General features: G+C 39.8%; 1 protein-coding gene across 2 annotated transcripts in view; it reads right to left on the minus strand.

Annotated features, from left to right (window-relative positions):
• Window positions 1–836: 836 nt before the first annotated feature.
• LOC131923818 (cation channel sperm-associated auxiliary subunit beta-like) overlaps window positions 837–27,898 on the minus strand; it is a 176,708-nt gene continuing 149,646 nt past the window's right edge. The window contains exons 20-27 of one of the 2 annotated variants that reach the window (XM_059279001.1): window positions 26,846–26,985; window positions 25,306–25,503; window positions 23,256–23,366; window positions 19,057–19,167; window positions 5,491–5,626; window positions 2,226–2,326; window positions 1,579–1,653; window positions 837–1,294 (exon numbers count right to left, since the gene is read on the minus strand). In XM_059279001.1, coding sequence (XP_059134984.1) covers window positions 1,076–1,294; window positions 1,579–1,653; window positions 2,226–2,326; window positions 5,491–5,626; window positions 19,057–19,167; window positions 23,256–23,366; window positions 25,306–25,503; window positions 26,846–26,985 — 1,091 coding nt within the window. In that variant the 3' untranslated portion in view covers window positions 837–1,075. Of the gene's footprint in view, window positions 1,295–1,578; window positions 1,654–2,225; window positions 2,327–5,490; window positions 5,627–18,133; window positions 18,254–19,056; window positions 19,168–23,255; window positions 23,367–25,305; window positions 25,504–26,845; window positions 26,986–27,898 lie in introns of those variants that run through there. The other variant, XM_059279002.1, reaches the window with a different exon arrangement.

Raw genomic sequence — 27,898 nt, forward strand, 5'->3', positions numbered from 1 at the left:
CTGTGAGCCCCAGGAAGTTTTTCTTCCTTTCGTTTGTTAATGTCAGGTATCTGGTCACAGTGATGAGACAACATAGCTGAGGCAAGCGGTGAGGTATGCTTAGAATAGAGAAGAATCAGATGGTTGTGAGCTACCACGCGGGTGCTGAAATTCAACCCACACCCTCTGCAAGAGCAACAGGTGCTCTAAGCCACTGAGCCATCACTCCAGCTCCAACACTCCTTAAGCTTTTCTTCCTACTAAGTGCCCACGACACTTGGGGCTCTGAGATCTCTTCTCATTCATGGTAATCTTATTTTTCTTAGTAAGAGGTGATTATAAAACAAGGGAATGCTCCTGACCTTAAACTTTATAGTCCCTGAGGGTTCTGAGTAGTTCACCCTGTTCCTCCTCCATGCCCAAATGAACCCATAGCACTGTCCTCCCTCACAAACCTCTGCCATGTGTGCCAGGTCTGATACCTGGGTGTAGCCATCACTTTCTGGATCCTGGGGACAAGTTCACCAGAAGCACACAGAAGCATATCCTTTGGAGTTCTGTACGCTGCATGTTTGAAACCAACACCTGGCTCAACCACTATATTCTTCGAGTACTCCATGATGGAGTCATCGTCCCCTCTTATTAGGTACCACAAACCATTTGGCCTTCTTTAAGAAACTGAAATGACTTCTTCTTTTTTATTTCTTTCAAGGCTCTGAAAACATATCCACTGATTAGTCTCTCCATGTCTGACTCCCACGGTGTAATGGTACCCTCATTGTACCACTATTCTATCTAGAACCTGACCCTACAAAATGAACTCTGGATCATATGAGCTGAATAATGAAGAAAACGCATTCCACAGAGAATTGGTTATCAGTTTATATTTTCCAAAACCATCTAAAAAAAACCATGTAAGTGCTAAAGTAATTTTCTATGTATTGAAAATAAGAAAATGGAAATTGGAACTACTGACTAACAGCAACTAGAATTATAATAGTATAATAACTCTATAGCATTGTGCCTAATGTGAATTTTTAAAATATAAATATATTGTATGGACATGTTTTATAGAACTAGGAAATAAATATAATTATCATTTGTTCACTATCCAGACTTTCCCTTCTGAGCTGATACTTATAGTTGATGGGTTTGCAGTATTTCTTGTAACATATCTCCGGAATGCTTTCAATGGGTGGATGTTACGTAGTCGGAATATAAATGCTACAAATATTAATCCCCCTAGCACTACAGATGTTGCAACAGCAATTAGTATATGTCCTGGAAAAGGCAATGGTACTTCATCGACATAAATCTGAAAAGAAAAAGCAAAGTGGTTACATTTTCTGGATGCGGTAATGTAAAATACTGGTCATTGTGATACCACAATAAACCACACAGAAGAATTCCACCCAGAATTCTGTGGACATTAAGCATCCTCTACCGCCCACACTCTTATTCTTGGCTACAGCCTGGCCAAGCCGTACGTGGCACACGAATTCTGCCCGTGTTTTCATCCTTATCCATAACTTGGATTGACACGTGCTGTGTCATTTTCTCAGTCATCACCCCATTCCATACTTTATGCATTTACTGTACCTGAAATTCTTCTTCTAAGTTACAAAAGCTGACCCCAGGAACCACAGACACCTTGAAGTGAAACAGCTCAGAGCCCTGTGGAACAAACACAGATGGTCATTATCAACATGTGTGTTCCTTTAAATAAAAATATCGATGGGAGCCACATTCATAGATGTCATTTATAAGGACTGCCAAGGATTCTGACATGAACATCACATGTAAAATGACGAGGTATTAAAACAGGAACTCAATGATGTAGTTTTATTTTCAGATTAAAACTAAAATGTAAAACAATTTGGCTTTCATGAACACTTTGAGCTAGCCTTCATATCTGTGGTTTTAACATATCTCAGCATTTTCACTGTTTTTCACACTTACCTGTGCTTTATGTATCCCTGTGACCCCAACTTTTGGAAACAACTTTTCTGCTTCCCTTTAGCCAATTGATATGACCTATCTCTTAGAAAATAGTCAATTAATGTTCTGTTCAGCATTCAGATTCCTTTAGAAATAAGACAACCAGGGAATAAAGAAAAGAGAAACTCTTTTATATATCTAAAGCTGCTATTCCCACTGATCACCAACATCTAAACGTTAAGTCTTACTTTAGCATACATGTTTAACTCTAAACTCTACATGGTAAAAATGAAAAGCTGTCAACTCACCCTTATACTTAGGTTGAGTCCTAAAGGATTATACACTGAAGTGTTAAGCAATGGCTCTAAGTAATCCTTCATTTTCTTAATGTTTTCTGGCATATTGTGTTCTGAAATATATGAAATACATTTAAAGCACACTTACATTTTCATGTTTTACCTAAAAGTTGTTATAGATAGTAAGGAACAATGAAATTTTCTATTGTGTAATATGGTGATATTTTATTTGGGCTGAAATGTGATTTTATTTGTATGTTAAATAATAAAGTTGCCTGGGGGTCAGAGCTAATAGCAATCATTTAGCAGAAGTCTGGTAGTGGTAGCACACGCCCTTAATCTGATCACATGGCAGGCAGAGTCTGTGTATTCAAGAACACAGCCTGTTTGGTGACATACGCCTTTAATCCAAGTACCAACCATAGAGACCTGGAGGTCTGTATTGACAGGCAGTGAAGAAGTCATGTGGTTGGGTTTAGAACCAATGAGAAGGTAGAACAGAAAGTCAATAAAAAAATACAGACACACAGGAAGTAGCTCTCTTTTCTCACGGGAAGGACGACAGCGGCTGGTAAACTTAAGGCTATTTGTTAGTGCTCTGACCTCTTGGGCTTTTAACTCTTTATTTGGCTCTGTGTTTCTTATTTAATAGGACTGTTTAGTATTACATCTACAGTGTCACATTGCAAAGGTAACTCAAACTCTTAATTTTGGCTGACTTTGTAAGTACCTTTAGAGTTGCATTTTACTAAAGAATACTTTAATATAGGCTTAAGCAGAAGAGCTAAGAGAGAAAAAAAAGACACTCAGAAGAAAGCAAACTGTATACCCCAGAGCATGGGTATGGACATCTCAAAGAGTTACAGAAAATAAGACACACCCAAGTGTGGGTATGGGCTCAAGGGAGTATTTCCTATTTTCATTTATAAAAAGTGTCTGGTACTTAGAGGCTGGAGAGATGGCTGAGCAGTTAAGAGTATGTGCTGCTCTTGTAGAGGACCTGGGTTTGATTCCCAGCAGCCATGTAGCAACTCACAATCATCTGTGACTCCAGTTCTAGATGGTCTCTTCTGGCCTCTGAGTGTACCAGGGATGCAAGTGATGCACAGACATGTAGCAAAAACACCCATATTCAGAAAAAAATAATAAATTTTCTGGTACTGGGGATTGAACCCCAGTGCTTTGTTCACACTAGACAAGCACTCTACCACCAAACTACATCCTTACTTCTCTTCAGGGAGATTAGACTGACTGCCTCCCATTGCTCGAGTGCCCTCCTCAAGAAAGGAGAGAGTGCCTGACTACCTAGCTGCATCCTGAGTTCCTTCTAGCCTCTGACTCATGAGAAACCAATCCTGACATGTCATGGTTTGTGTTTTTCATAGTGGTAGGCAAATGATTTTCCTCAAATGGAGGTGGAGTTGCACCATAGGATCACTTAAGGGTTCTCCAGGGGAAGTAAGCAGCTCTTCACACCTACCTTATCTTTCTAAACAAGTGAACCAATGTAGATGTTATAAATCCTCATGGTATAATGTTGAGAGGAGCTAACGTGAATAACTGAAGCCCTGACTGTCTCCTTAGCTAATTTCCATTGGGAATATTCTCACCATGACTAACTTAATAGTTTCAGAGTCAGCTTGTAAAATGCTTCCAAATTTAAAAGTCAATGCTCCAAACCTGGTAAGAGCCACCAGGATACCACAGAAACTGTAAATATTAATCATGGAATATGGGAGCTTTACTTTCTTTCCTGGAGTTTTCACTTCAAGAAGGTATTAAATTTGCAGACAAACTTTTCTGAAGAGAATGGAGAAAGAGTGGATGGTGGGAGAAGAGGGGATCATGTGAGGAGCGACTGAGAGGAGAGGAGGGATGGGAAACTGTGATGAGGCTGGGGAAAAGAGAAAAAGAATAAAAATGAAATCTGTCAGAGTAAGACTCACTGACTTCCAAATGTCTGCAAACTCAGTGATACAGTGATGACTAATCAAAACTCCAATTAACTTCATCTACCCACTTCACCAGACCTATCTGCCACCTCCCTGTCTTACTGTGGGACAACAATGGGGATTGAACCTAAGGCTGCAAACATTCTAGGCAAGCATTCTACCACTGAGCTACAGGCCCACCCTTTACATCCTTACATATCTGTCTGTCTGTGTGCCTGTCTGTCTGTCTATCTATCTATCTACTATCTATCATCTATCTATCACCTGAAAATACTCACATGAATAAGCACAAAATATATAACTAATTTTTATATTTTGAGGTAAAACAGAATTTAAGTAAATGTCCTTTTGTGTTGTAAAATATGTCTGTCTCTTTTCAGCTCTTTACCATAAAAAGCCACACTTTCTTTCTTTTCTTTCTTCTTTTTGGGACACTGTCTCATGTAGCCCAGGTTGGTCCCATCTCACTATAAAATGGAAACTGTCCTTGAATGTCTGTCTTTACCTACCCGGTACTGGGATTACCACTGCATAGTACCACATTCAGCTAAAAAACATAGTCACAAAACTTCACTTATGTAATTAGAAACATCCTACAGGATATCTGACAATACCTAGAACATTTAGATAACTGTTGTCATAGTGAATAATAAAGACACTCAACTGGTGCACAGCACAAACTTAATCATTGTTGCTACTAATCCACAACAGGACTTTCAGATTCATTTTGTGCTACAAATTATTTGTTAGATATTTATTTTTTTAATTTACTTGATTTTATTTTATGTGCATTGGTCTGAAGGTTTCAGATCCCCTGGAACTGGTGTTACAGACAGTTGTGAGCTGCCATGTGGGTGCTGGGAATTGAACCCAGGTCCTCTGGAAAGCACAGCCAGTGCTCTCAACCACTGAGCCATCTCTCCTGTCCCAGAGATTTATTTGTGATTATGTTTGTATGTGGGTATGTACAGACCCCTGCAGACACTAGGCATAGGGTGCCCTGGAGCTGGAGTTACAGTTATGTGATCTGCTTGACATGGGTCCTCTACAAGAGCATTATACTCTTTTAAACACTGAGTAGTCTCTTGAGCCCTGCAGTTCAAATAAAAAAATCTGGCCATATACCACTGAATCCAGGATACTGGAAGTGTTGAGAACATAAAAGGAGATGACAGAGGTAAATGTCAACATGCCAATGATTCAAATCCTTTTCTACAAAACTCCTGGCTATTTTCCCTGTGAATAGGCTTTGCAATCCACTCATTTAAAAACACACTAATGATATAATGGCTTGTGAGATAAGCATAGGAGACAGAAAACCATACTTAGTTGCCAGTTTTGCCTCATATTCACTTCAGTCATGGTAACCAAATATGGAGGTTCCACGGCGAATTTTTCATTTTCAGTGAAAATTTCCAAAGCAACTGGGTATTGTGTGACTGGAAACTTGAAACGATGAACCTAAAATACAAATTCCATGAATGCATATGATTCTGGAGAACTCAATACTATTATTCCTCATCAAGTAATGAATGGCATTTTCACAGAATCTTGGCTATTCTAGGAGGAGTGCTTCTTAGAGTCTCTGTCTTTCAGACATGAAAACAGTCTACCACAACACAATCCATACATTCCAAGGCAGCACACATGGTAATGAGATTCACAACTTTTAGAAACAATGTTTATAAAGTTAGTATAAAAAATGATAGGTATAATTATGGAATTTTCCTAATGTATATATATATGTATATATATTTATTATGGAATAAATAAAGTCATTATACTTTAGGTGTTTTTTTTTTTCACTCCTCTTCAGGTCCCCTTCTTCTTTCCAGACAGACTTCTCTTCTGCTTTTTCTTTATTTTTCCAGACAGGGTTTGTCTGTGTAGCCTTGGCTGTCCTGGAACTCATTCTGTAGACCAGGATGGCCTCAAACTCACAGATATCCATCTCTCTCTGCCTCTAGAGTGCTAGGATTAAAGGTGTGTGCCACCACCACCTGACTTCTCTTCTGCTTTTAGGTCACATAAATTCTCTTAAACACCCCATTTAAGATCTCTTCCTCCTCTTGTGCGGTCTCTTTTCTACTTTCTACTCCTCCAATATAAATTTAAGTGTGGAGTATTTGTATGAGGAAAAACATAGCACTTCTCTTCTAAGCGGGACTTACTTTACTTAACATAATGATTTCCGGTACTATCCATCTTCCTGCAAATGTCATGATTTAATACTTCTTTATAACTGAAAAATACACTTGTACAACATTGTAGCTGGAAAGTTTCTCCAGTCCTGTCTGGTCTGCGGCTCCACAGCCACTTACAAAGTAATTACTCAGAGGCTTAATATTAATTAATTGCTAGCTAGGTCTTATATCTTAAATTACCCCTTTTCTACTAATCTATGTTTTGCCACATGTTCTGTGGCTTTACTGGTCTGCTGGCATCTTGCTCCTTGGGTGGCTGGCTAGCGTATCCCCCATTCCATCTTTGTCTTCTTGTCTCTCTCCTTGGATTTCCCAACTACCTCTAAACTGCCTTGCCATAGGCCAAATCAGCTTTATTTATTAGCCAATAGGAGCAACACATATTCACAGCATTCAGAAAGACATCCCATAGCATAACATATTGTTTATCCATGTGTCAATGTTTTAATTTCTTAGTTATTTTTGAGTATTGCAGTAATAGACATGTGTGTGCATGCATCTCTGGTGGTATAGTGACTAAGTTCTTTGGGCGTCTATCCAGGTGTGGTATATCTGGGTCACACAGTTCTTAACAATTACATTAAGTTAAATTAATTGATTAGATTACTATTGTTATTATTAATTGTGTGTATAGGCATGTGTGTGCAAGTGCCCAAGTGCTCAAGTGTCACAGAGTTCATGTGAAAGTCAGAGGATAACTTGGAGAAGTAAATCTTTCTTTCTACCAGGTGGATCCCACAGACTGAACTCAGCTTGTCAGCCTTGGTGACAAACACAACAGATGCCCCTGTCCACTGAGCTAACTCATCAGTACTTATTTTAATATAAACTGAGATGAGGCATTATGGTCTCTTCATCGCTGCTCTTTATGCTTAAGATGCCTGTGGCTATTTAAGAGTGTTTGAGCTTACCTATGTATATTTGGATTGTTTCCTAATTCTGTAAAGAACGTCACTGGATTCTGATGGGGATTACATTGAATTTGTAGATTGCTTTGGGTAAGAGCCATTTCACAACATGAATCACATCAGTTCATGAGCATGGGAGACACTTCCATCTTCTGGTGTCTTCTTCAGTTTCAGTCTTCATTGTCTTATAAGTTTTTAATTAAGAGCTCTTTTATTTTTTAGGTTAAGTGTCCTATCTTCCTTCCTTCCTTCCTTCCTTCCTTCCTTCCTTCCTTCCTTCCTTCTTTCCTTCTTTCCTTTCCCCCTCCCTCCCTTCCTCCTTCCATCCCTCCCCCTTCTTTGTTTCTTCAGATACTATAAATAGGACTTTTTTCTCAGAAAGCTTATTATTGGTATAATAAGCCAGAAATGCAATGTGAAAGCTTATCTCAAACAAAACAAAACAAAACAAGTTTGTGTGTTCATATGTATATGTGTTTGTGTATTTGTGCACTTGTGTGCAGGTGTCTCTGTGTGGATGGCGGGAGTCAAGGTCCAGTGTTATCCACAAACACTGCCCATATTATTTTTGCAGGAAGGGTCTCTGATTGAACCTGGGCCTCATTGATTTGGTTAGATTAGCTGGCCAGCAAGGCTCTGGGATCCTCCTGCGTCTGTCTTGCCAGGTGAGTGCCCTCATGCCTAGGACTTTTTTAAGTGGGTGCTTGCAAGGAAAAGTTTATTGACTTAGCCACTTCCTAGACCATCCCCCATTATATTCATTTATTTGAAACAGGTTCTCTCTATGTAGTTCTAGATAGCCTGGGACTTGTTACATAGACCACACTGGCCTCAGACTCTCAGAAATATGCCTGCCTCTGCCTCCCAAGTGCAGAGATTAAAGGCATGTACCAAGAACCCAAGACTTTGTATATGTTAAACAGGCACTCTACCATTGAGCTAAATCTCAGTCTTCCTCACCCTCTTTAAAGATGCATACAGTCTTATATAGACAAGGCTAGTCTTGAACTTGCTATGTAGCCAAGGCTGGCCTTGAACTCTTGATCCTCCTGTTTCCGTTTCCCTAGAGCTGAGTGTACTGGCATCAGTCACCAATGACTGGATTTGATCAGCTGTCACTTGAGGGTTCAATTTCCAATACCACTTTTAGATGAGACTTCTTTCCGCTCCCTCCCTGCCACGAAGCCATAGTTGGAGCTGCATGTGACTTGGCTTCTTTACATTGTGTCTCTCACTCATCTTTTTCTTGGCAGTTTTCAGGTGTGCTTTGTGAATTTTTAGAACTTTTTTTGTTTTTCTCTTTGTCTAGTATTTAGTCTTAGTCTAGTATTTCTCTTGCTGACTCTTCCCCTTCACTAGGCCACACAGAGGTATTTTCTAGTCTGTCATCTCATGTAGAAATCCCCAAAAAAACTTTTTTCGAAGGGAGATCTTTTAAGACAGGGTCTTGCAATGTAGTCTATGCTGGACTGTAGCTCACTAGGTAGCCTTTGCAGGCCTCGAACTCATAGCCATCTCCCTTCTCAGATTCCCAGGTGCTGAGACTACAGGTGTGTGCCATCAAATATGTTGAAACTCATAACTTTTTTTTCCTTTTTCACAGTGGTTATTATGAAGAAACTTGAACTATTTTGGCTAAATCATATCCTATGCGGCCCTCAATCAATGGAGTCTTTCCTGTCTCTTTTATACCTTACCCCATGTCTCTACTTGTCACACTCACACATACTTGGTAACTCAGGCTCTGGATTCAGCATTCAAACCCAGCTTTGGTGCCTGTTAACAGTATGGTTTACCTGAAGAATGTATAAGGAAAATGTAGTACATTTACACAATGGAGTATAACTCAGATGTAAAAAAAAAAAAAAAAAAACAAAAAACAAAAAACCAAAAAACAATGAGCAGGGAAAACTCCTGTGGCCAGGCCCCCAAACAAAACCCCCCAATGGACCCTTGGAGCTACAAGACCTACACCCTACCCCAACACCCATCTGCCTGCTACCTAGTAACTTCTTGAGATAAGGAATCCACCAGCTCTCATTGTACCAAGAGGTGAGTGACTCTTCTCTTACCCAAAGATTCCTGCCTCTAGGACCCAGGGCCTGGGACACAGCCAGTCCCCAGGAATCCCCAACCATCTCTGCCTGAGTTGTCAGCCAGCAAGGAAGATTCCTGCAGGCAGACTTCCCCACCAAAATCCCCCATTGAACCAAGCAATCTACCAGACCCATGCCCTACCTCAATACCCATCCTCCTGAGACACCAGTGGCTTATTGAGACATAGAATCTACCAGTTCTCATTGAACCAAGAGAGGCTTCCTTAGGCACAGATCCACCAGCCCTGACTGGACCAAGAGCCTTGATAAGACCAAGAGCAGCTCCCTGAGATACAGAATCTGCCAGCTCCAATTAGACCAAGAGCTAAGATTGGTCCCAGAGGGGCCCCCTGAGACACAGACACAGCAAGCACAGAGTGGACCAATAGCAGCTCGCTCAGACACAAGCACCTCTTACACCTATCAGAGGAAGAGATGGGTAGACATCAGTGCAAAAATACATACAACAACATAAAGAACAATATAGCATCACCAGAACCTAGCCCTCTTTCAATAACAAGACCTGAATATCATAATGTAGAAAAGGAGAAGAAAGTGACCTTAAAAATAACTTCATGAAGATGCTAGAGGCCTTTAAAGCAGAAATGAAAAATTTCCTTAAAGAAATTGAGGGAAAGAAAAACAAAAATTGGAAGAAATCAATAAAGAAACTGAGGAAATGACAAATAACAAATTGGAAGAAATCAATAAATCCCGTAAAGAAAGCAAAGAAAACCATGAAAAACCAATTAAACGTGAAGGAAACATTTCAAGAACTGAAAAGTGAAACAGAAACAATGAAGAAGACACAAACAGAGGGAATGCTGGAAATAGAAAATCTGAGTAAATGAACAGGAAACACAGATGCAAGCATAACCAACAGAATACAAGAGATGGAAGAGAGAACCTCTGGTGTAGAGGATACAATAGAGGAAATAGATTTGTCAGTTCAAGAAAACAACAAAGCCAAAAATGTCACAACACAAAATGTCCAGGAAATCTGGGACACCATGAAAAGGCCAAATCTAAGAATAATAGGAATAGAAGAAGGAGAAGAATATCTACTCAAAGGCACAGGAAATATATTTAAGAAATCATACAAGAAAACTTTCCCAACTTAAAGAAATACCTATGAAGATACAAGAAGCTTATAGAACTACAAACAGACTAGACCCTAAAAAAGTCCCCTCGCCACAAAATAATTAAACCACTAAACACACAGAATAAAGAATATTAAGAGCAGCAAAGGAAATATGTCAAGTGACTTATAAAGCCAGAGCCGTCAGAATAACATCCAACTTCTCAATGGAGACTTTGAAAGCCAGAAAAATTTCCTTAAAGAAATTGAGGGAAAGAAAAACAAAAATTGGAAGAAATCAATAAAGAAACTGAGGAAAAGACAAATAACAAATTGGAAGAAATCAATAAATCTCGTAAAGAAAGCAAAGAAAACCATGAAAAACCAATTAAACATGTGAAGGAAACATTTCAAGAACTGAAAAGTGAAACAGAAACAATGAAGAAGACACAAACAGAGGAAATGCTGGAAATAGAAAATCTGAGTAAATGAACAGGAAACACAAGCATGAGGGCTAGAAACTAGAAGCATTTGGCTGGTTAAGCTTTTAGGTTTTGAGCAGCACAGTTCAGCCATATAACCATTTGGATATGAGGACACAGAGGCTTCCAGTCTGAGGAAACAAGATCAGCTGAGAAGTTGGCCAGATATAATGCAGATACTACGAGACCACGGATGCCAGCCTAGACTAATATACCCAGGAAAATCACCATAGACAGAGTGAACAAGACATCCCAAGACAAAACCATTTAAACAATACCTATCCATAAATCCAGCCCTATAGAAAGAACTAGAAGGAAAAATCCAAACTAAGGAAGTCAGATACACCCACGAAAACACAGGCAATAGATAACCCCACTGTGGTGGTATTGTGTTCCCCAAAATATTGTGCACCCTAATAAACTTATCTGGGGTCAGAGACAGAACAGCCACAATATTAAACATAGAAGTTAGGCAGTGGTAGCACACGCCTTTAATCCTAGCATTCCAGGATACAGCCAAGCATGGTGACTCACCTTTAATCCCAGAAAGCAAGCCTTTAATCCCAGGGAGCGATGGTAGAAAGCAGAAAGGTATATAAGGCATGAGGGCTAGAAACTAGAAGCATTTGGCTGGTTAAGCTTTTAGGTTTTGAGCAGCACAGTTCAGCCATATAACCATTTGGATATGAGGACACAGAGGCTTCCAGTCTGAGGAAACAAGATCAGCTGAGAAGTTGGTCAGGTGAGGTTAGCTGTGGCTTGTTCTGTCTCTCTGACCATCCAGCATTTTACCCCAATAACTGGCCCTGGGTTTGATTTTATTAATAAGAACTTTTAAGATTCATGCTACACCCCACAACAGTAAATCCCAAAGAGGAGAAGTACACACACTCTACCACCAAAAGATAACAGGAATTAACAGTCACTGGTCATTAATAACCCTTAATATCAAGGGACTTGATTTACCTATAAAAATACACAGGATAACAGAATGGATATGAAATCAGGACCCATCCTTCTGTTGCATACAAGAAACACACCTCAACTTAAAGACAGACACTAACTCAGAGAAAAAGTCTAGGAAAAAACTTTCCAATCGAATGGACTTAAGAAGCAAGCTAGTAGCCGGGTGGTGGTAGGGCATGCCTTTAATCCCAGCACTTGGGAGGCAGAGACAGGCAGATCTTTGTGAGTTCGAGGCCAGCCTGTTCTACAGGGTGAGATCCAGGAAGGACGCAAAGCTACACAGAGAAACCCTGTCTCGAAATAAATAAATAAATAAATAAATAAATAAATAAATAAATAAATAAATAAAGAAAGAAAGAGAGAAAGAAAGAAAGAAAGAAAGAAGCAAACTGGTGTACCTATCCTAATATCTAACAAAATAGACTTCAAACTAAAATCAATTAAAAGAAATAGGGAAGGACATTACATACTCATCACAGGAAAGATCCACCAAGATGAAGTTTAAATTTTCAACATTTATGCCTCAAATACAAGAGCACCAAAATATGTAAAAAAAACATTAATAAATATGGTGATATTTTATTTGTGCTGAAATGTAATTTTATTTATATATTAATAATGTTGCCTGGGGATCAGAGCTAAGAGCAAGCCATTAAGCAGAAGTCTGGTAGTGGTAGCACATGCCCTTAATCTGATCACATGGCAGGCAAAATCTCTGTGTGTTCAAGACATAGCCAGCATGGTGACTCACGTCTTTAATCCCAGTACCAACCATAGAGACCTGGAGGTCTATATGACAGGCAGTGACGAAGAAGTCATGTAGTTGGGTTTAGAAATAATGAGAAGGAAGAACAGAAAGTCAATAAAAAGTCAGGACACAGGAAGAAGATTCCTCTCTCAGGGGAAGGACAGCAGAGAGTGGTAAGATAAGGTAGTCTTAGCTCTTGGTTACTACTCAATCTTTGGGCTTTTAACTCTTTATTTGGCTCTGTGTTTCTTATTTAATAAGACCATTTAGAATTACATCAACAACTAAAGTTTAAATCACACATCAAACCCCAAACATTAATAGTGGGAGACTTCAACACCACACTCTCACCACTGGATAGATCTGCCAGATCGAAACTTAACAGAGAATAAGGGACCTAAAAGATGTTATGACTCAAATGGACTCAGTTTTTATCTACAGAACATTGCACCCTAACAAAAAAGAATATACCTTCTTCTCAGCACCCCATGGAACCTTCTCTAAAATTGATCATATACTCAGTCACAAAGCAAATCTCAACAGATATAAAAAATTTGGGAAAACTTTCTTATTTCAACATGGTTTAAAGTTAGATTTCAACAACAACAAAAATCACAGAAATCCTACAATCTCATGGAAACTGAATAGTACTCAACTGAATGCCAATGGGTCAAGGAAAAAATAAAGAAAGATATTAAAGACTTCCTATAATTCAATGAAAATAAATGTACAAAATATTCAAAGTTATGGGACTCTGTGAAAGCAGTGCTAAGAGGAAAATTCATAGCACTAAATGCCCACATAAAGAAGTTGGAGAAATCTCACACTAGTGACTTAACAGCACACCTAAAGTTCTAGAACAAAAAGAAGCAAAGTCACCCAGGAGGAATAGAGGCCAGGAAATAATCAAATTGAGAGCTGAAATCAATAAAATAGAAACAAAGAGCACAATACAAAGAATCAATGAAACCAAGAGTTGGTTCATTGAGAAAATCAACAAGATAGACAAGCCCTTATCCAAACCAACCAAAAGGCAAAAAGAGGCCACTGAATTAACAAAATCAGAAATGAAAAGGGAGACATAACCACAGACATAGAGGAAATCCAGAGAATCATCAGGCCATACTTCAAACACCTGTACTCTATAAAACTGAAAAATCTAAAATAAATGAAGAATTTTTTGATAGATTCCACATACCAAAGTTAAATCAAGACCAGATAAACTATTTAAATAGACCAATAACCCCCAAGGAAATAGAAAAAGTCATTATAAGTCTCCCAACCCCCCCCCCAAAATGCCCTGGACAAGATGGTTTCAACACAGAATTCTACCAGATTTTCAAAGAATAGTTAATACCAATACTCTTCAAATTCTTCCACACAATAGAAACAGAAGGAATGTTACCAAACTCCTTTTATGAGGCTACAGTTACTCTGATTCCCAAGCCAAATAAACATTGCAACAAGGAAAGAGAATTCTAGACCAATATCCCTCATGAACACTGATGCAAAAATACTCAATAAAATATTGACAAACCAACTCCAAGAACATTTCAAAAAATTATATATTTTGGAGATCAGCCCTTTGTCAGATGTGGGGTAGTCTCCATCCTCGAGATGCAAGGATGGTTCAACATATGAAAGTCTGTCAATGTAATACATCATATAAACAAACTGAAAGAAAAAAGCTATATGATTATTTCATTAGATGCCAAAAAGGCCTTTGACAAATTCCAACACCTCTTCATGATAAAGGTCTTGGAGATATCAGGGCTACAAGAAACACACCTAAACATAATAAAGGCAATTTACAGCAAGCCAAAAGCCACCATTATATTAAGTGGAGAGAAATTCAAACGGATTCCACTAAAATCAGGAACAAGACAAGGCTGTCCACTCTCCCCATATTTATTCAATATAGTACTTGAAGTTTTAGCTAGAGCAATATAACAACAAAAGGAGGTCATGGGGATCCAAATTGAAGAGGAAGAAGTCAAACTTTCATTATTTGCAGATGATATGATAGTATATATAAGTGACCCTAAAAACTCTACTAGGGAACTCCTACAGCTGATAAACACCTTCAGTATTGTGGCAGGATACAAGATTAACTAAAAAAAATCAGTAGCCCTCCTATGTACAAATGATAAATGGGCTTAGAAAGAAGTCAGAGAAACATAACTCTTTAAAACAGCCACAAAATATAAAATACCTTGGGGTAACTCTGACTAAGCAAGTGAAAGACCTATATGACAAGAACTTTAAATCTCTGAAGAAAGAAATTGAAAAAGATATCAGAAAATGGAAAGATCTCCCATCCTCATGGCCAGGTAGGATTAATATAATAAAAATGGCAATTTACCAAAAGCAAGAAAAGCATTCAATGCAATCCCTATCAAAATTCCAACACAATTCTTCACATATCAGGAAAGAACAATACTAAACTTCATTTGGAAAAACAGAAAACCAAGGATAGCCAAAAAATCTGCACAACAAAGCCACCTCTGGAGACATCACCATTGGTGACATCAAGCTCTACTATAGAGCTATAGTAACAAAAACAGCTTGGTACTGGCATAAAAATTGACATGTTGAACAATGGAATCGAATTGAAGACCCTGGCATTAACCCACACACCTATGAACACCTGATTTTTGACACAGAAGGCAAAACTGTACAATGGAAAAAAGAAAATATCTTCAACAAATGGGGCTGGCATAAGTGGACATCAACATGTGGAAGATTGCAAATAGATCTATATCTGTCACCATGCACAAAACTCAAGTCTAAGTGGATCAAAGACCTCAATATAAACCCAGTTACACTGACCAGTAGAAGAGAAAGTAGGAAATAGTCTTGAACGCATTGGCACAGGAGATCATTTCCTAAATATAACACCAGTAGCACAGACACTGAGAGCAACAATTAATAAATGGGACCTCCTGAAACTGAAAAGCTTCTGTAAGGCAAAAGACACAGCAAATAAGACAAAATGACAGCCTACAAAATGGGAAAAGATTTTCACCAACCCCACATCTGACAGAGGGCTGATCTCCAAAATACATAAAGAACTCAAGAAACTAGGTATCAAAATACTGAACAATCCAATTAAAAAATGGGCTATAGAGCTAAACAGAGAATTCTCAAAGGAGGAATTTCAAAAGGCTGAAGGACATTTAAAGAATTGCTCAGCATCCTTAGTCATCAGGGAGATGCAAATTAAAATGACTCTGAGATACTCTCTTCCAACTGTCTGAATGGGTAAGATCAATAGCACTGCAGATAGCTTATGTTGGAGAGGATGTGGATCAAGGGAAACACTCCTCCACTGTTGGCGGGAGTACAAAATTGTACAGCCACTTTGGAAATCAGTGTGGCAGCTTCTCAGAAAATTGGGAATCAATCTTCCTCAAGACCCAAGGATACCACTCTTTGGCATATACCCAAGGAATGCTCAATCATACCACAGGGACACATGCTCAACTATGTTCATAGCAGCACCATTCATAATAGCCAGAACCTGGAGACAACCTAGATGCCCCTCAACTGAAGAATGGATTAAGAAAATGTGGTACATATACACAATGGAGTACTACTCAGCAGAGAAAAACAATGACATCATGAAATTTACAGGCAAATGGATGGAACTAGAAAATGTCATCCTGAGTGAGGTAACCCAGACTCACTCATAAGTGTTTACTCACTCATAAGTGGATACTAGATGCAAAGCAAAGGATAACTTGACAACAACCCACAACTCCAGAGAAGCTAACAAGGGAGACCCAAAGAGGGACACATGGACCACACTGGGAAGGGGACATAGATAAGATCTCCCTGAGTAAGCTGGGGATGAGGGGTGGGAAATGGAGGGTAGGGGATAGGGTATGAGAACATAAGGGAATGGAATCGTTGAGCAGGAACAGGGATGGAATGGGAAAGTAATGAAGGAGATACCATGATAGAGGGAGATATCGTGGGGATAGACAAACCTGGTGCTATGGAAGTTGCCAGGAAACCCCAAGGATGACCCCAACTTGGACTACTAGTAATAGTGGAGAGGGTACCTGAACTGAACTGGCTTACCCCAGAGATCAGACTGGTGAATACCCTAACTGTCATCACAGAGCCTTTCTCCAATGACTGATGGAAACAGATATAGATATTCACAACCAAACACCAGGCAGAGTCCAGAAGTCCAGTCAAAGAGAGAGAAGAGGGATTCTGTGAGCAAGTGCATCAGGATCATGATGGGGAAACCTGCAAAGACGACCAAACCAAACTAGTGGGAACTAATGAAAGTTGAATCAAGGGCTGTGGAGCCTGCATGGGACTGGACTAGGCCCTCTGTATGATGAGACAGTTGTGTACCTTCATCTGCTTGGGAGCCCCCTGGCAGTAGGATCATAATCCATCTCTGGTGCATGAGTGGGCTTCTTGGAGCCCACTACCCATGATGGGACACCTTGTGCAGCCTTGAGGTAGAAAGAAGGGCATGGACTTGCCTCTACTAGATGTGCCACCCCATGGGAGGCCCTTGCGTTCTTGTGGTGAACATTGGGGAGTAGGTTGGGAGTCGGAAGCTGGGGTGGCAGGAGAAAGGAAGAGGGGGTCTTTGGTGTGTAAAATGAATGAAAAAATTTTCTTAATTAAAAGAAAAAAACAATGACCCTATGAAATTTGCAGACAAATAGATGAAAGTAGAAAAAAATCATTCTGAGTGAGATAACTCAGATCCAGAGAGACAAACATGGTATGTACTCACTCATAAGTGGGTATTATATGTAAAGCAAACGATAACCAGACTATAAACCACAGCCCCAGAGGGGCTAGATAACAAGGAGTGTCCAAAGAGGGATGCATGGATTTCCCTGGGTAGGGGAAATAAAAGATCTACTCAGGGTAAACCTGGGTGAGTGTAGGGAGTGGGGGATGGGAACTTGAGGGAGCAGGTTGCTTAGGCTGGGTAAGGGAGGCAGGTTGGGAGCAGGATGGAGGGGGAGAGTAATAAAAGAGTCATCTTGATTCGGGAGTATTTCAGGGTTAGGGAGGAACTTAGAGCCAGGGAAACTCCCAGTAGTCCTCAAGGATGACCCCAGCAAAGACCCTAGCAATAATAGAGAGGGTTCCTGAACTGACAATCTACTGGAGTCAGATTGGTGACTATCCTAATTGTCATCAGAGAGCATTCATTCAGTACCTGAATGAAGCAGATGCAGAGATCGACAGCTAAGCACTGGGCTGAGCTCCAGGAGTCCTGCTGAAGAAAGGGAGGAGGGATTGTACAATCCAAGGGTTCAAGGTCATGACAGCTGACCTGAGCTCTTGAGAGCTCATAGATTCTGGACAAACAGTTAGGGAGCCTGCATGGGACTGACCTAAGCCCTCTGCATGTATGTGACAGTTGTATAGCTTGGTCTGCTTGTGGGTCTCCTAGCGGTGAGATCAGGACCTTTCCTTGGTCCTTGAGCTGGCTTTTGGGAACCTATTCCCCATGCTAGATTACCTTGCTCAGCCTTGATGCAGGGGGAGGAGCTTGGTCCTGTCTCAACTTGATGTGCCATGCTTTGTTAACTCCCATGGGAGGCCTGCCCATTTCTGAATGGAGACTGAGGAGGAGTGGATGGGGAAGGGGATAGATGGGAGGCAGGGAGAGAACGGGAGGATAGGAGGGAGGAGAAATTATAGTCGATATATAAAATAAATGAAAAACATTAATTAAATAAAAAGAACAGTATGGTTTTCAGTCTGCCTTCTCTGTAACTCAAATACAGTGAGTTAAATAAATTATAGGGGAGACTTGAAGAAATGTATAGTAGGTAGAAAATGCTCAATTATTCTTTCTGGATTTAGGAGGTTGTAGCAGGATGATTAAGAATTCAAAGCCAGCCTGGGTTACATATCAAAACTCTATCTCAAAACCACAAAAGAACAGGGCTGGAGAGATGGCTCAATGGGTGAAATGCTCACTGTATAATCATGAGGACCTGAGTTTGGAGTCCCAGCACCCACCTATAGTCTGTAATTCCAGTGCTGCTGTGGTGGAATGAAGCGCAGATAGGAACACTGAGAAACTTGAGGGACAGCTTGTTTTCCATGTGCAGTGACAAGTGACAGCAAAATGGAAGGTAAGTATTGACACCCAAGGCTGTCTTCTGAATACCACACCTGTACTACAGCATATGTGCAAACATGCACACTACATCACACATCCACACACAGATAACAAAGGAAATACTAATCTAAGTTAGTGTGTAAAATGACAACCATCATGATATCTGACTGCTAACTTTATGCCCAACCCTATATGTCGTCTAAAATCAGAGTCTTATTTGTAGTCATATGTGCAGTTTACATAAAACATGAAGATTTTCATAAAACTCCATCATCAGGTAATTACAAATTGTTTTACCTTTTCTTTGCAGTCTGAGAAAGCAACAGCATGTGAAAACTTTTGATGTTCTGTGCAGTTGCACATTTCCCGACTGGGAACATTATAACACTGCTTGAATTGGCCTGTTACCTGTAGACAGAGGAACATAGGTTGACTTGTTTTCATACTTTAGAGTTTTTCCAAATTAAGTGTTTAGGAAATACTTATTATTCGAATAATAAAATTGCAAGAAGAAAAGAAAATTCATTAATGATAAAATAAGAGGCACTGAGAGTATAGATCTGCATACAGTGCTTGTCCAGGAGGTGAGATTATGAAAGTCGTAATGCAACAATATTTCTGTAGTGTAATTTAACAATTCCATGAGGTTACACATAGACATTCTGTTCAGAAACACTTCACAAAAACACAGCTTCCTCTTGGTAACTTCATTTCATAGTGAGTTTCTCTGACTAGAGTGAAAGTCCATAAAGATACCACATGTCATGCATGTGCAGGGCTGTAACTTAGAGAATGCTGATCAGTGCCTGATAACACCAGAAGTGCTGACATGTACAGCTGTCACAGCCCCCAAATCCTGCAAAAAAAAAAAAAAAAAAAAAAAAAAACCCTCTTCGGGGGTAGCTGTGGCGACACATGTCAACAAACTCAGCACTTTGATCAGGAGTTCTAAGTCAGCGTGGACTGTACAGCAAGTTTGTTCTAGCCTGGACTATACAGCAAGACCTTCCTTAACTATACAAAACAAAATAAGCAAAGGGTCAAATCTCCCTCTTAATTACTTGGTATGAATTAGATATATTTCCTACTTAGCACAGGGAAACCATGGAGGAGGGGGACCCTAGGAATGTAAGGATATACATGCAAAAACGTCTTATGTCCATAGATGGAATGCTATAGTAACAAAACAGGTTTTATCTTTGGGAGAAAATGGAGTTGGAGAACTCAGTGTCTTGGTGGCTCACTGCTTGGAGCAGAATTTCTTGCCCTTAAATCCAAGATTCAGCAAGGAGTTGTTTACCTCTGAATATTTTGTGTATATAAAAACATGCATACAATGTGTATTATTAGTTTGTTCAACTCTTTTTTTTTTTTTTTTAAAAACGGTGTCTATTTATGTAACTAAGAGGCCTCAGATTTACTGTATCACCCAGGCTAACCTCAAACTCCCTACGTTCCTGACTTTGGCTCCTGAACTGCTGAGATTACATATGTGTGTGCCATCATGATACACCTGTTCAACAATTTCTGAACACTCCTTTGTCTGATGCTCATTGGGATACTGGGGATATAGTAGGAACAGGTCAAAACCAAACAAAACTCTGACTAGCATGTCCAAGGCTTGCCTTGACCTTCAGTATCAGGAAAATAAAGCAAACCAAAAAGAAATCAGTCTTGTTTGATTAGCTTACTTTCTTGTGGGGTCAGAAGGCACAAAAATAAAGCAAACAAGTAAAATGTATAGATAAGTAATACATGATATGGAGAAAATAGGAGGAAATGGGGAACCAGGGATGGTAGAGGCAGGGTTATCTTTCTGTGTGGATTGGTCAGGGAAGGCCTCACTGTAGCAGAGCATTAAAGTGGAAACCTGTCAAAGGTGACAGTGAGGTGTGACATCTGACAGAAGATAAAAGGCTTTCCTGCAGCTGCAAAGGCCTGAGGTGAAACATATCAGAGAAACATAAAAAGAGGCCAACATGGCTAGGATAGAGTAAGCTCAGGCACTCATGTTGAAGCATGGTGCAAGGACAGAGAATATTAAGGAAACAGGGGAAGGGAAAGTCCCTCACCCCAGAACCTAATTTGTATTTGTCTTTGGCTTAGTGTCAAGAACTCCAATACATCTGAAAGAAATCAAATCTCTATATGAATTTTGAACAGAGGCAATAATCCTTTTTCTGAGTGATCTTTCATGCCAGAATGAAGTGTGATTCTATTTAGTCTTATCAATTTAAAACCAGGAGTCAAATATTGGGGTAATAACCTGAAAGACCAGAGAAGGAAAGGAGTAGCTGCTAGTGACTTCTTTCCTCTACTAATCCTCAGACTGATTGGGGGTGAGATCCTGTCTCTACCCACCTTATATTCCTGTCTCCACCTCTCGATCGTGCTGGGATTAAAGGCAAGAGCCTCTACTGCCTGGCCTCTATGGTTAACTAGTGGCTGGCTCCACCGTCTGATCTCCAGGCAAGCTTTATTTCTCAGAATACAAACAAAATCACACAATACCAGAATATTGAAACAAGTAGGCCATGTGTGCATAGGGCCAGAACTAATGTGCCCTTTGGGTTTAATTATAGTAGCACACCATCCTCACCTTGAAACTTGAACAAGGAACCTCACAATGCATCTTAACATTTCATTTACAAAAGGAAATTCTCCCACTTGACCACACTGGACTGGTCAAGGCCTTAGCTTGACACCTCACAGAGATTCATCTGCCTTTGCCTCTAACATGCTGGGATGTTGGTCCCAATACATCAGGCCAAAAGGAAATACATAAGGGAGATAAACCAACAAGTACATATGCTTTTTAAAAGCTTACTTTTAAAACTTGGCCTAATTTTAAATTTTACTGAGTCTTTGACATGGCTGTAAGTCACATCTTTTAGCAATGTAATTTTGCAGGCCACAGAATCATGCATATGACACCTCAGGTTTCTCTCTCTGAGCAACAGCACTTAACAATGCTTAAAGCAAGGTGTGCAACATGTCTTGATTTCACTGTCCAAACTGAGGTCTTCTTGGGTCTGATTCATCCTGGAATGCTCTTCTGTGGTATAGTCAAGGTTTCAGCTTCACTTAGTGGAGGTCCCTAAGAGGAAATTCCTCAGGCTTTGTCTGTCTGCCTCTCATTGACAAGGGTCAGGTGTGATGCCAAAGTCATGTTTTCCCTTTGAAAGCAATGGGAAGATGTTGACTTGTTTTCAGCAAGAGAAGTGCTAATTTGTGTAGTGCTTGTGTATCTGTGTTTGCATACCAGGCACCATAGGTGTTCCCCAGATAATACACCTTTTTTTCTGACCCCTAATGCTTCCCTGTGTTCTATCATGCTCACTTCACCTCCTGGTAGGTGTCAGCCAACTCCAGGGAGCCAGCCTACTTTCTCCTAATAACATAGCAGGAGTTTTAATGTGCCTATGTTAGGACAAAGGGTGGCCTTTCCTTTTGGACACCATTCCTTTTACAAGGATGAAAGACATGAGATGGTCCTAACTCCTTCTTTCACTTAAAAACACAAGGCTCTTCCTCTACCTGTGTCCTTTGAAATCTACATGGGAGCCGAGAAGTCAAGGAGAGCGTCCATATGAGCTTCTTGGCTGCTGTCTTAGTCAGTGTTCTATTGCTGTGAGGAGACACCATGACCATGACAACTCTTATAAAGAAAAACATTTCATTGAGGTGGCTGGCTTACAGTTCAGAGGTTCAGTCCATCATCATCATGAAAGGGAACACGGCAGCATGCAGGCAGATGTGGTGCTGGAACTGAGAGTGTTATATCTTGCAGGGTACAGGAAGTCCACTGACTGTCACGCTGAGTGAAGCTTGAGAAAAAGACCTCAAATCCCGCCCCCATAGTGACACATTTCCAACAGAAGGTGTGGCCCACATTAAAGGTGTGCCCTCTAGTCTTAAGGTCTGGATTAAAGGTGTGTATCATCCAGCCTTCTCCAACAAGACCACACTTCCTCCAACAAGGCCTCATCTCCTAATAGTGCCACTCCCTATGAGCTTATGGGGGCCAATTACAATCAAAAAGTACCACAGCTGGAAAGTAGTGTGAGAGTAGCTGAAAGGGCCAAAGCAGGAGTAGCTGAAGAAGGGACAGCAGTAGTCCTGGAGTAATAAATATGGCTGTACTTTTTCATTAAATTCCCATAACTGTGCCCATGTACACTCGAAATAAAGGGTATCTCTTTTAAAATTGCAAGTAAACAAGTAAATATATATATATATATATATACATATATGTTAATATGTATGTATCAGGTGTGTATCTGTGTGTATGTGTGAGGTGCATATGTCATGAAGTGGGTAGAGTTTAGAGAAAACTAGCAGGAATCATTTTTTTTCTTCTGCTGCTTCCTGGGGGTCAGACTGAGGTTCAGGCTTGATGTCAAGTGCCTTTACCAGCTAACCCATGTAATCAGCACAGTGATTTCTTAAATATAAAACAAACACTGCATTAGTTCATTTAGAGACAAATTATTTACCTTTGACTTGTGAAATAGACTTCTTGGTCTGGGTTTGCTAGGGTCTGCATGATAAATATTATCTGTGAGTGGAATAGAAATTCCCATATTGGATGGAGGTCTGTAGTTTACCTGCAAGTGTTTAAACAAAGAAAGAGGGCCACGTGTTATTATTCATCAAGGCACAAATATTTTCTTTTTCCAGATAACCATTCCATGCAAATATTTCACATTCAGCTCCACACATTACAGTAAACTTCTCCTCTTCAGTATCCGTACCCTTAAGTTTCTGTAGCTTCAAAAACCTTACCCTGTGATGATGTGATCCTGACCTGTAATGAGGTGAAAATGACTTTCACCACTTAAAACAGCTGTCATAAGGTTAATGCAGGTGTGTCCAAGCATTTTACAGAAGAGGCTCCACGAAACTAAAAGTAGTGTATCAGCTAATTTTTAGTTTTAAAATGGTCATAAGAATCCCCAAATAGAACAAAACACAACAAAAATGGCTGATCAAATGTGTCAGCTGTTAGTGTCTGCTACTCAAGTGTGATGGCCTGAGTTTGGATCCTAGTGCCCAGGTGAAAAATCAATTGTGGCAGTATGAACTGGTAACCCCAATTTTGGGGACAGAGACAGGCCTATCCTGGGAGCTTGTTGGCCAGTTTAGGGAAAATGTTGATCTCTATGCTCAGTGAGAGACCAAGCCTCAGAAATAAGGCAGAGAAACAATTGAGGAAGACATTCTGATGTTAACTGCTGGCCACACCATATGGGCAAACATACCTGCACATACATAACTGTTCACCCACTTGCACACGTGCATATTGGCCACTCTCATATATACAAAAAGAAAATTAAAAGACTCATGCGAAGTGTTTACCCACCAACCCCACAGTTCCCCAGAGTTTTCTTGAGTACAAGCAGCAGGAAATAATAGATAGAAGGATTCAGATTATGGAGATAAAAAGATAGAAAATACAGGATAGCCTCAAGAGGGCCTGGAACCTATTCCAATGAGCCCTGACTGTCTCTGCCCTAGGGTATTTATAGAAATGCCAAGGAGTAGCAAAAGACCTCCCCCGCAGCACAGCCAAGTGCAGACCATTTCAGATATCTGCAATCAGGCCCGTGTTCTAATTAACACCTCTATGCAGACCTGCTAGGTAAAGCCACTAGGAATTGGAAAACGGGCTCCCACAGACTCACAGATCTAACAAAACAAAAGCAAAAATTACTATATTGAAATGAGAATCAGCAGAATTGAACATTCAAGCTCAACATTTTGTGACTTTATCTGAGGAAAAAACAACAACAACAAAAAATCAAACAAACTTAAACCCAAAGAAAGATAGGACCAATCAGATACATTAGTTTGAGACACGTCATTGTAAGTCAAAACAGCTGCACGTATCACAAAAGCCTAAGATTATACCATCATCATATGATGATACTAATGGTGATGAGAGAAGTTAGTAAGAAACACAGTTAGTTCAGAAAGTTTTATCAGTTTATAAATGGATCCTCACATTCATGTTCTCAAAATGACCCACAGTTTGAAAATGATGGCTGCTGTGGGATGTTCTGTATGGCAAATGTGTTGCTCTGATTATACATAAAACACTGATTGGCCATTGGCTAGGCAGGAAGTATAGGCGGGACAAGGAGGAGAATAAAGCTGGGAAGTGGAAGACTGAGTCAGAGACACTGCCAGCCGCCACGATGACAAACAGCATGTGAAGATACCGGTAAGCCATGAGCCACGTGGCAAGGTATAGTTTTATAGAAATGGGTTAATTTAAGCTATAAGAACAGTTAGCAAGAAGCCTGGTACGGCTGTACAGTTCATAACCAATATAAGTCTCTGTGTTTACATGGTCGGGTTTGAGCGGCTGTGGGACTGGCAGGTGAGAGAGATTTGTCCTGACTGTAGGCCAGGCAGGAAAACTCTAGCTACAGATGGCAGTGCTAGAGCACCTCAGAGCAGAAATGCTAACACAGACTGTCCATGGGAGCACACAGGAGAAATACATCACTTGTTCTCTTAAAGGTGCTACAGCAAAATTCTTACTGGCAGAGTTTTGATCATATTGAAACCCTGACTGTCCTTGTGAACTCCACTAATCCAGTCTTCAGGTGGTATTTGTCTGCCAGGAATGTGGTATAGAGTCTTGAGGTAGCTGCAACTGCTCTTCATGATGGGCAGCACTGTAGTTATGGAGCATGAAGTTGAGGCTTCCCACATAATCATTGAGAGTGAAGTGGAACCCTGGAAACATCAAGGAATGAAGGTTAGAATCCTGGGAACACCCTCAACATTATTTGTAATGATCCAGAGAAGGATCTATGATAGTTGTGTTTTTGGTTTTGAATGAAAGAGTTTATTAAGCATAGAGCAAGCCAGCCAAAGGAAGAGAATAAATATCAACAAGTAGTAGATGCAAAACAACATTAAAGGAGCTATTTAAAACCCTTGACACAGACTGACTGAGGTAGTCTCATGCTTTGTGGTTAGTTTTTTCTACATTTATTTGTGTGTGTGTGTGTGTGTGTGTGTGTGTGTGTGTGTGTGTGTTTTGTACAGATCAGAGAACAACTTGCATGAGTTGATTATTTTCTCCAGCCTCCACCTTCTAAGTGCTGGGACTATAAATATGCAGTAATCTACCTCGTATATGTAACCCCAGGATTCATGCATGCCAGGCAAGCACTTTACCAACTGAGCCACATTCCCAACCCCAAGTGTTTTTGTCTTGATTGTTAATATTGTTTTTTTGTTTTCTAATATCCAGGGTGGGTATTGCCACCTCTGTTAACCCAATTAACAAAATTTTTCTTAGGTATGCTCATAGGCCAACGTGATCTTAACAAGATCATTGAGACACCTTTCCCAGGTGATTGTAGATTATGCCAAGTTGGTAGTTAAAGCCGACCATTAGAACCCTAGCAGCATGTAGGAGGGAAATAAACTGACATATGCATAGCATTATCAAACTAAATCAGATATAGGAATATAACAAAATATATTAAAGCCAAGTACTATGCTATCAATAACCTTATAAAATAAAATGGCTAAAAATAATGTGGAGTGTGGTTTGAGGTTCAAAACATTTAAGGTAAAATATGGAAACAGGAAGGGCATAGGATAGAAATAAGAAATCAAAAGAAGAAAAAAAGAAAAAGAAAATGAATTGGAGGGACAGAAAAGAGCAAGAGAGAAATTCTGATTAACAGTGAAGAGAACACAAAAGATAAAATTAGAAAAAAGTTTTAAAAATGTAAAAATATAAAAGCTTTTTAATTTTTATTCTTTTCAGATTCTCTTACTACATAGCTCTGACTGGTCTGGAACTCACTATATATACCAGGCTGGCTTCAATCTCTCAGATATATCTGCCTGCTCCTGACCCCAGAGTGCTGAAATTAAAGGTGTACAACACTCCTGAGCAGAGTGTCTAGCCATTATCAAAATATCCACCCTGCCTTATAAAATATCATACATGTTAAGTGTACTTTATACCCTTGATAGAAGGATTAAGTTTGTCTTTCATAGCTACTAAGTCTATATTTTCTATTTTAATAGATTGTTTTATAATTTAAAAAACTCTTACTTTATGGAAAAATTTGCTAGCTACATGAGCATTCAAATTGTAACTATCAGTGACATCAAAATAGCCTTCCGTTGTAACTTCCAGTAAGGCTGGGTTTCCAACAACCACAATGACTGGTGGGACTTGAAGTAGTTTCATACCTATGGAAACAGTGCCAACAGCTAACATTACATAATGAAAATTGTAGAAACAACTCAATAATGATTGGCAATTTAATAGTTCTTAGAAAACTTTACCTTCACAGATATTTCCCTCAGAACATGGATTTCCTTTCCACTCCTTACTTCTCATCCAGGTTCTCAAATGGATAGCAAGGTCAATTGGGTACTACTGGTTATGTTTGGTACTAGGCAGGCATTTGTAGGTATAATTACATACAACTATGGAGCTGAGGAAGCTGATGCCCTTTAAATGACTATTGATATCCCTGCAAAGTTTTGTGTGTGCTGGGAACTGAACTCAGTTCTATAAAGAGCCATGTGAGCCGTCTCTCTAGTGCTCCTTCAGAGACTTGTAGGTAATTATTGGTGAAATTATTTTATTGTTATCTTTTAAAGCCTGTATCAGTCCCAATAATGACTCATCTTTGTTCTTGTTATTAAACCAGTGTTTGAACACTGTGTGAATTATTACGATGAATGTCAAAATGGTACAGGCCAGATATGTCTTAGGAAAGTTGTATATTTTTAGGAAGATGTCATTCATCATACAGGCAAAAAGGTTTTTAAATTCTTGTGAGGTAATGTTGTCAGCCATATTAAAAGAATTATTCAAAATTTGTTAGTCAATTTTAAGGTGTAAAATTATCAAGTACTTTTACTTGAAACAATATGTTTATCTTTCGTGGATTGGGGGGTGTAGTAGTACTTTTCAGCCAGCAGGTGGTGTTGGTACAGCTCCAAAGCAGGGCCTGCTGGTGATCTTGGCTGACTGCAGCTCGCTGGAGTCAAGATAGCGGGAGGCGGAGCTGGAGCTCAGGAAGCGGGGGAGTGTCTCTTTCGCTGGTCTTGGGGCTAAGCTAGGGAACTGAGACGGGACTAGCTGCTCCCTTTT

This window comes from Peromyscus eremicus, chromosome 14 (genome assembly GCF_949786415.1).
Source record: "Peromyscus eremicus chromosome 14, PerEre_H2_v1, whole genome shotgun sequence".
NCBI lineage: Eukaryota > Metazoa > Chordata > Mammalia > Rodentia > Cricetidae > Peromyscus > Peromyscus eremicus.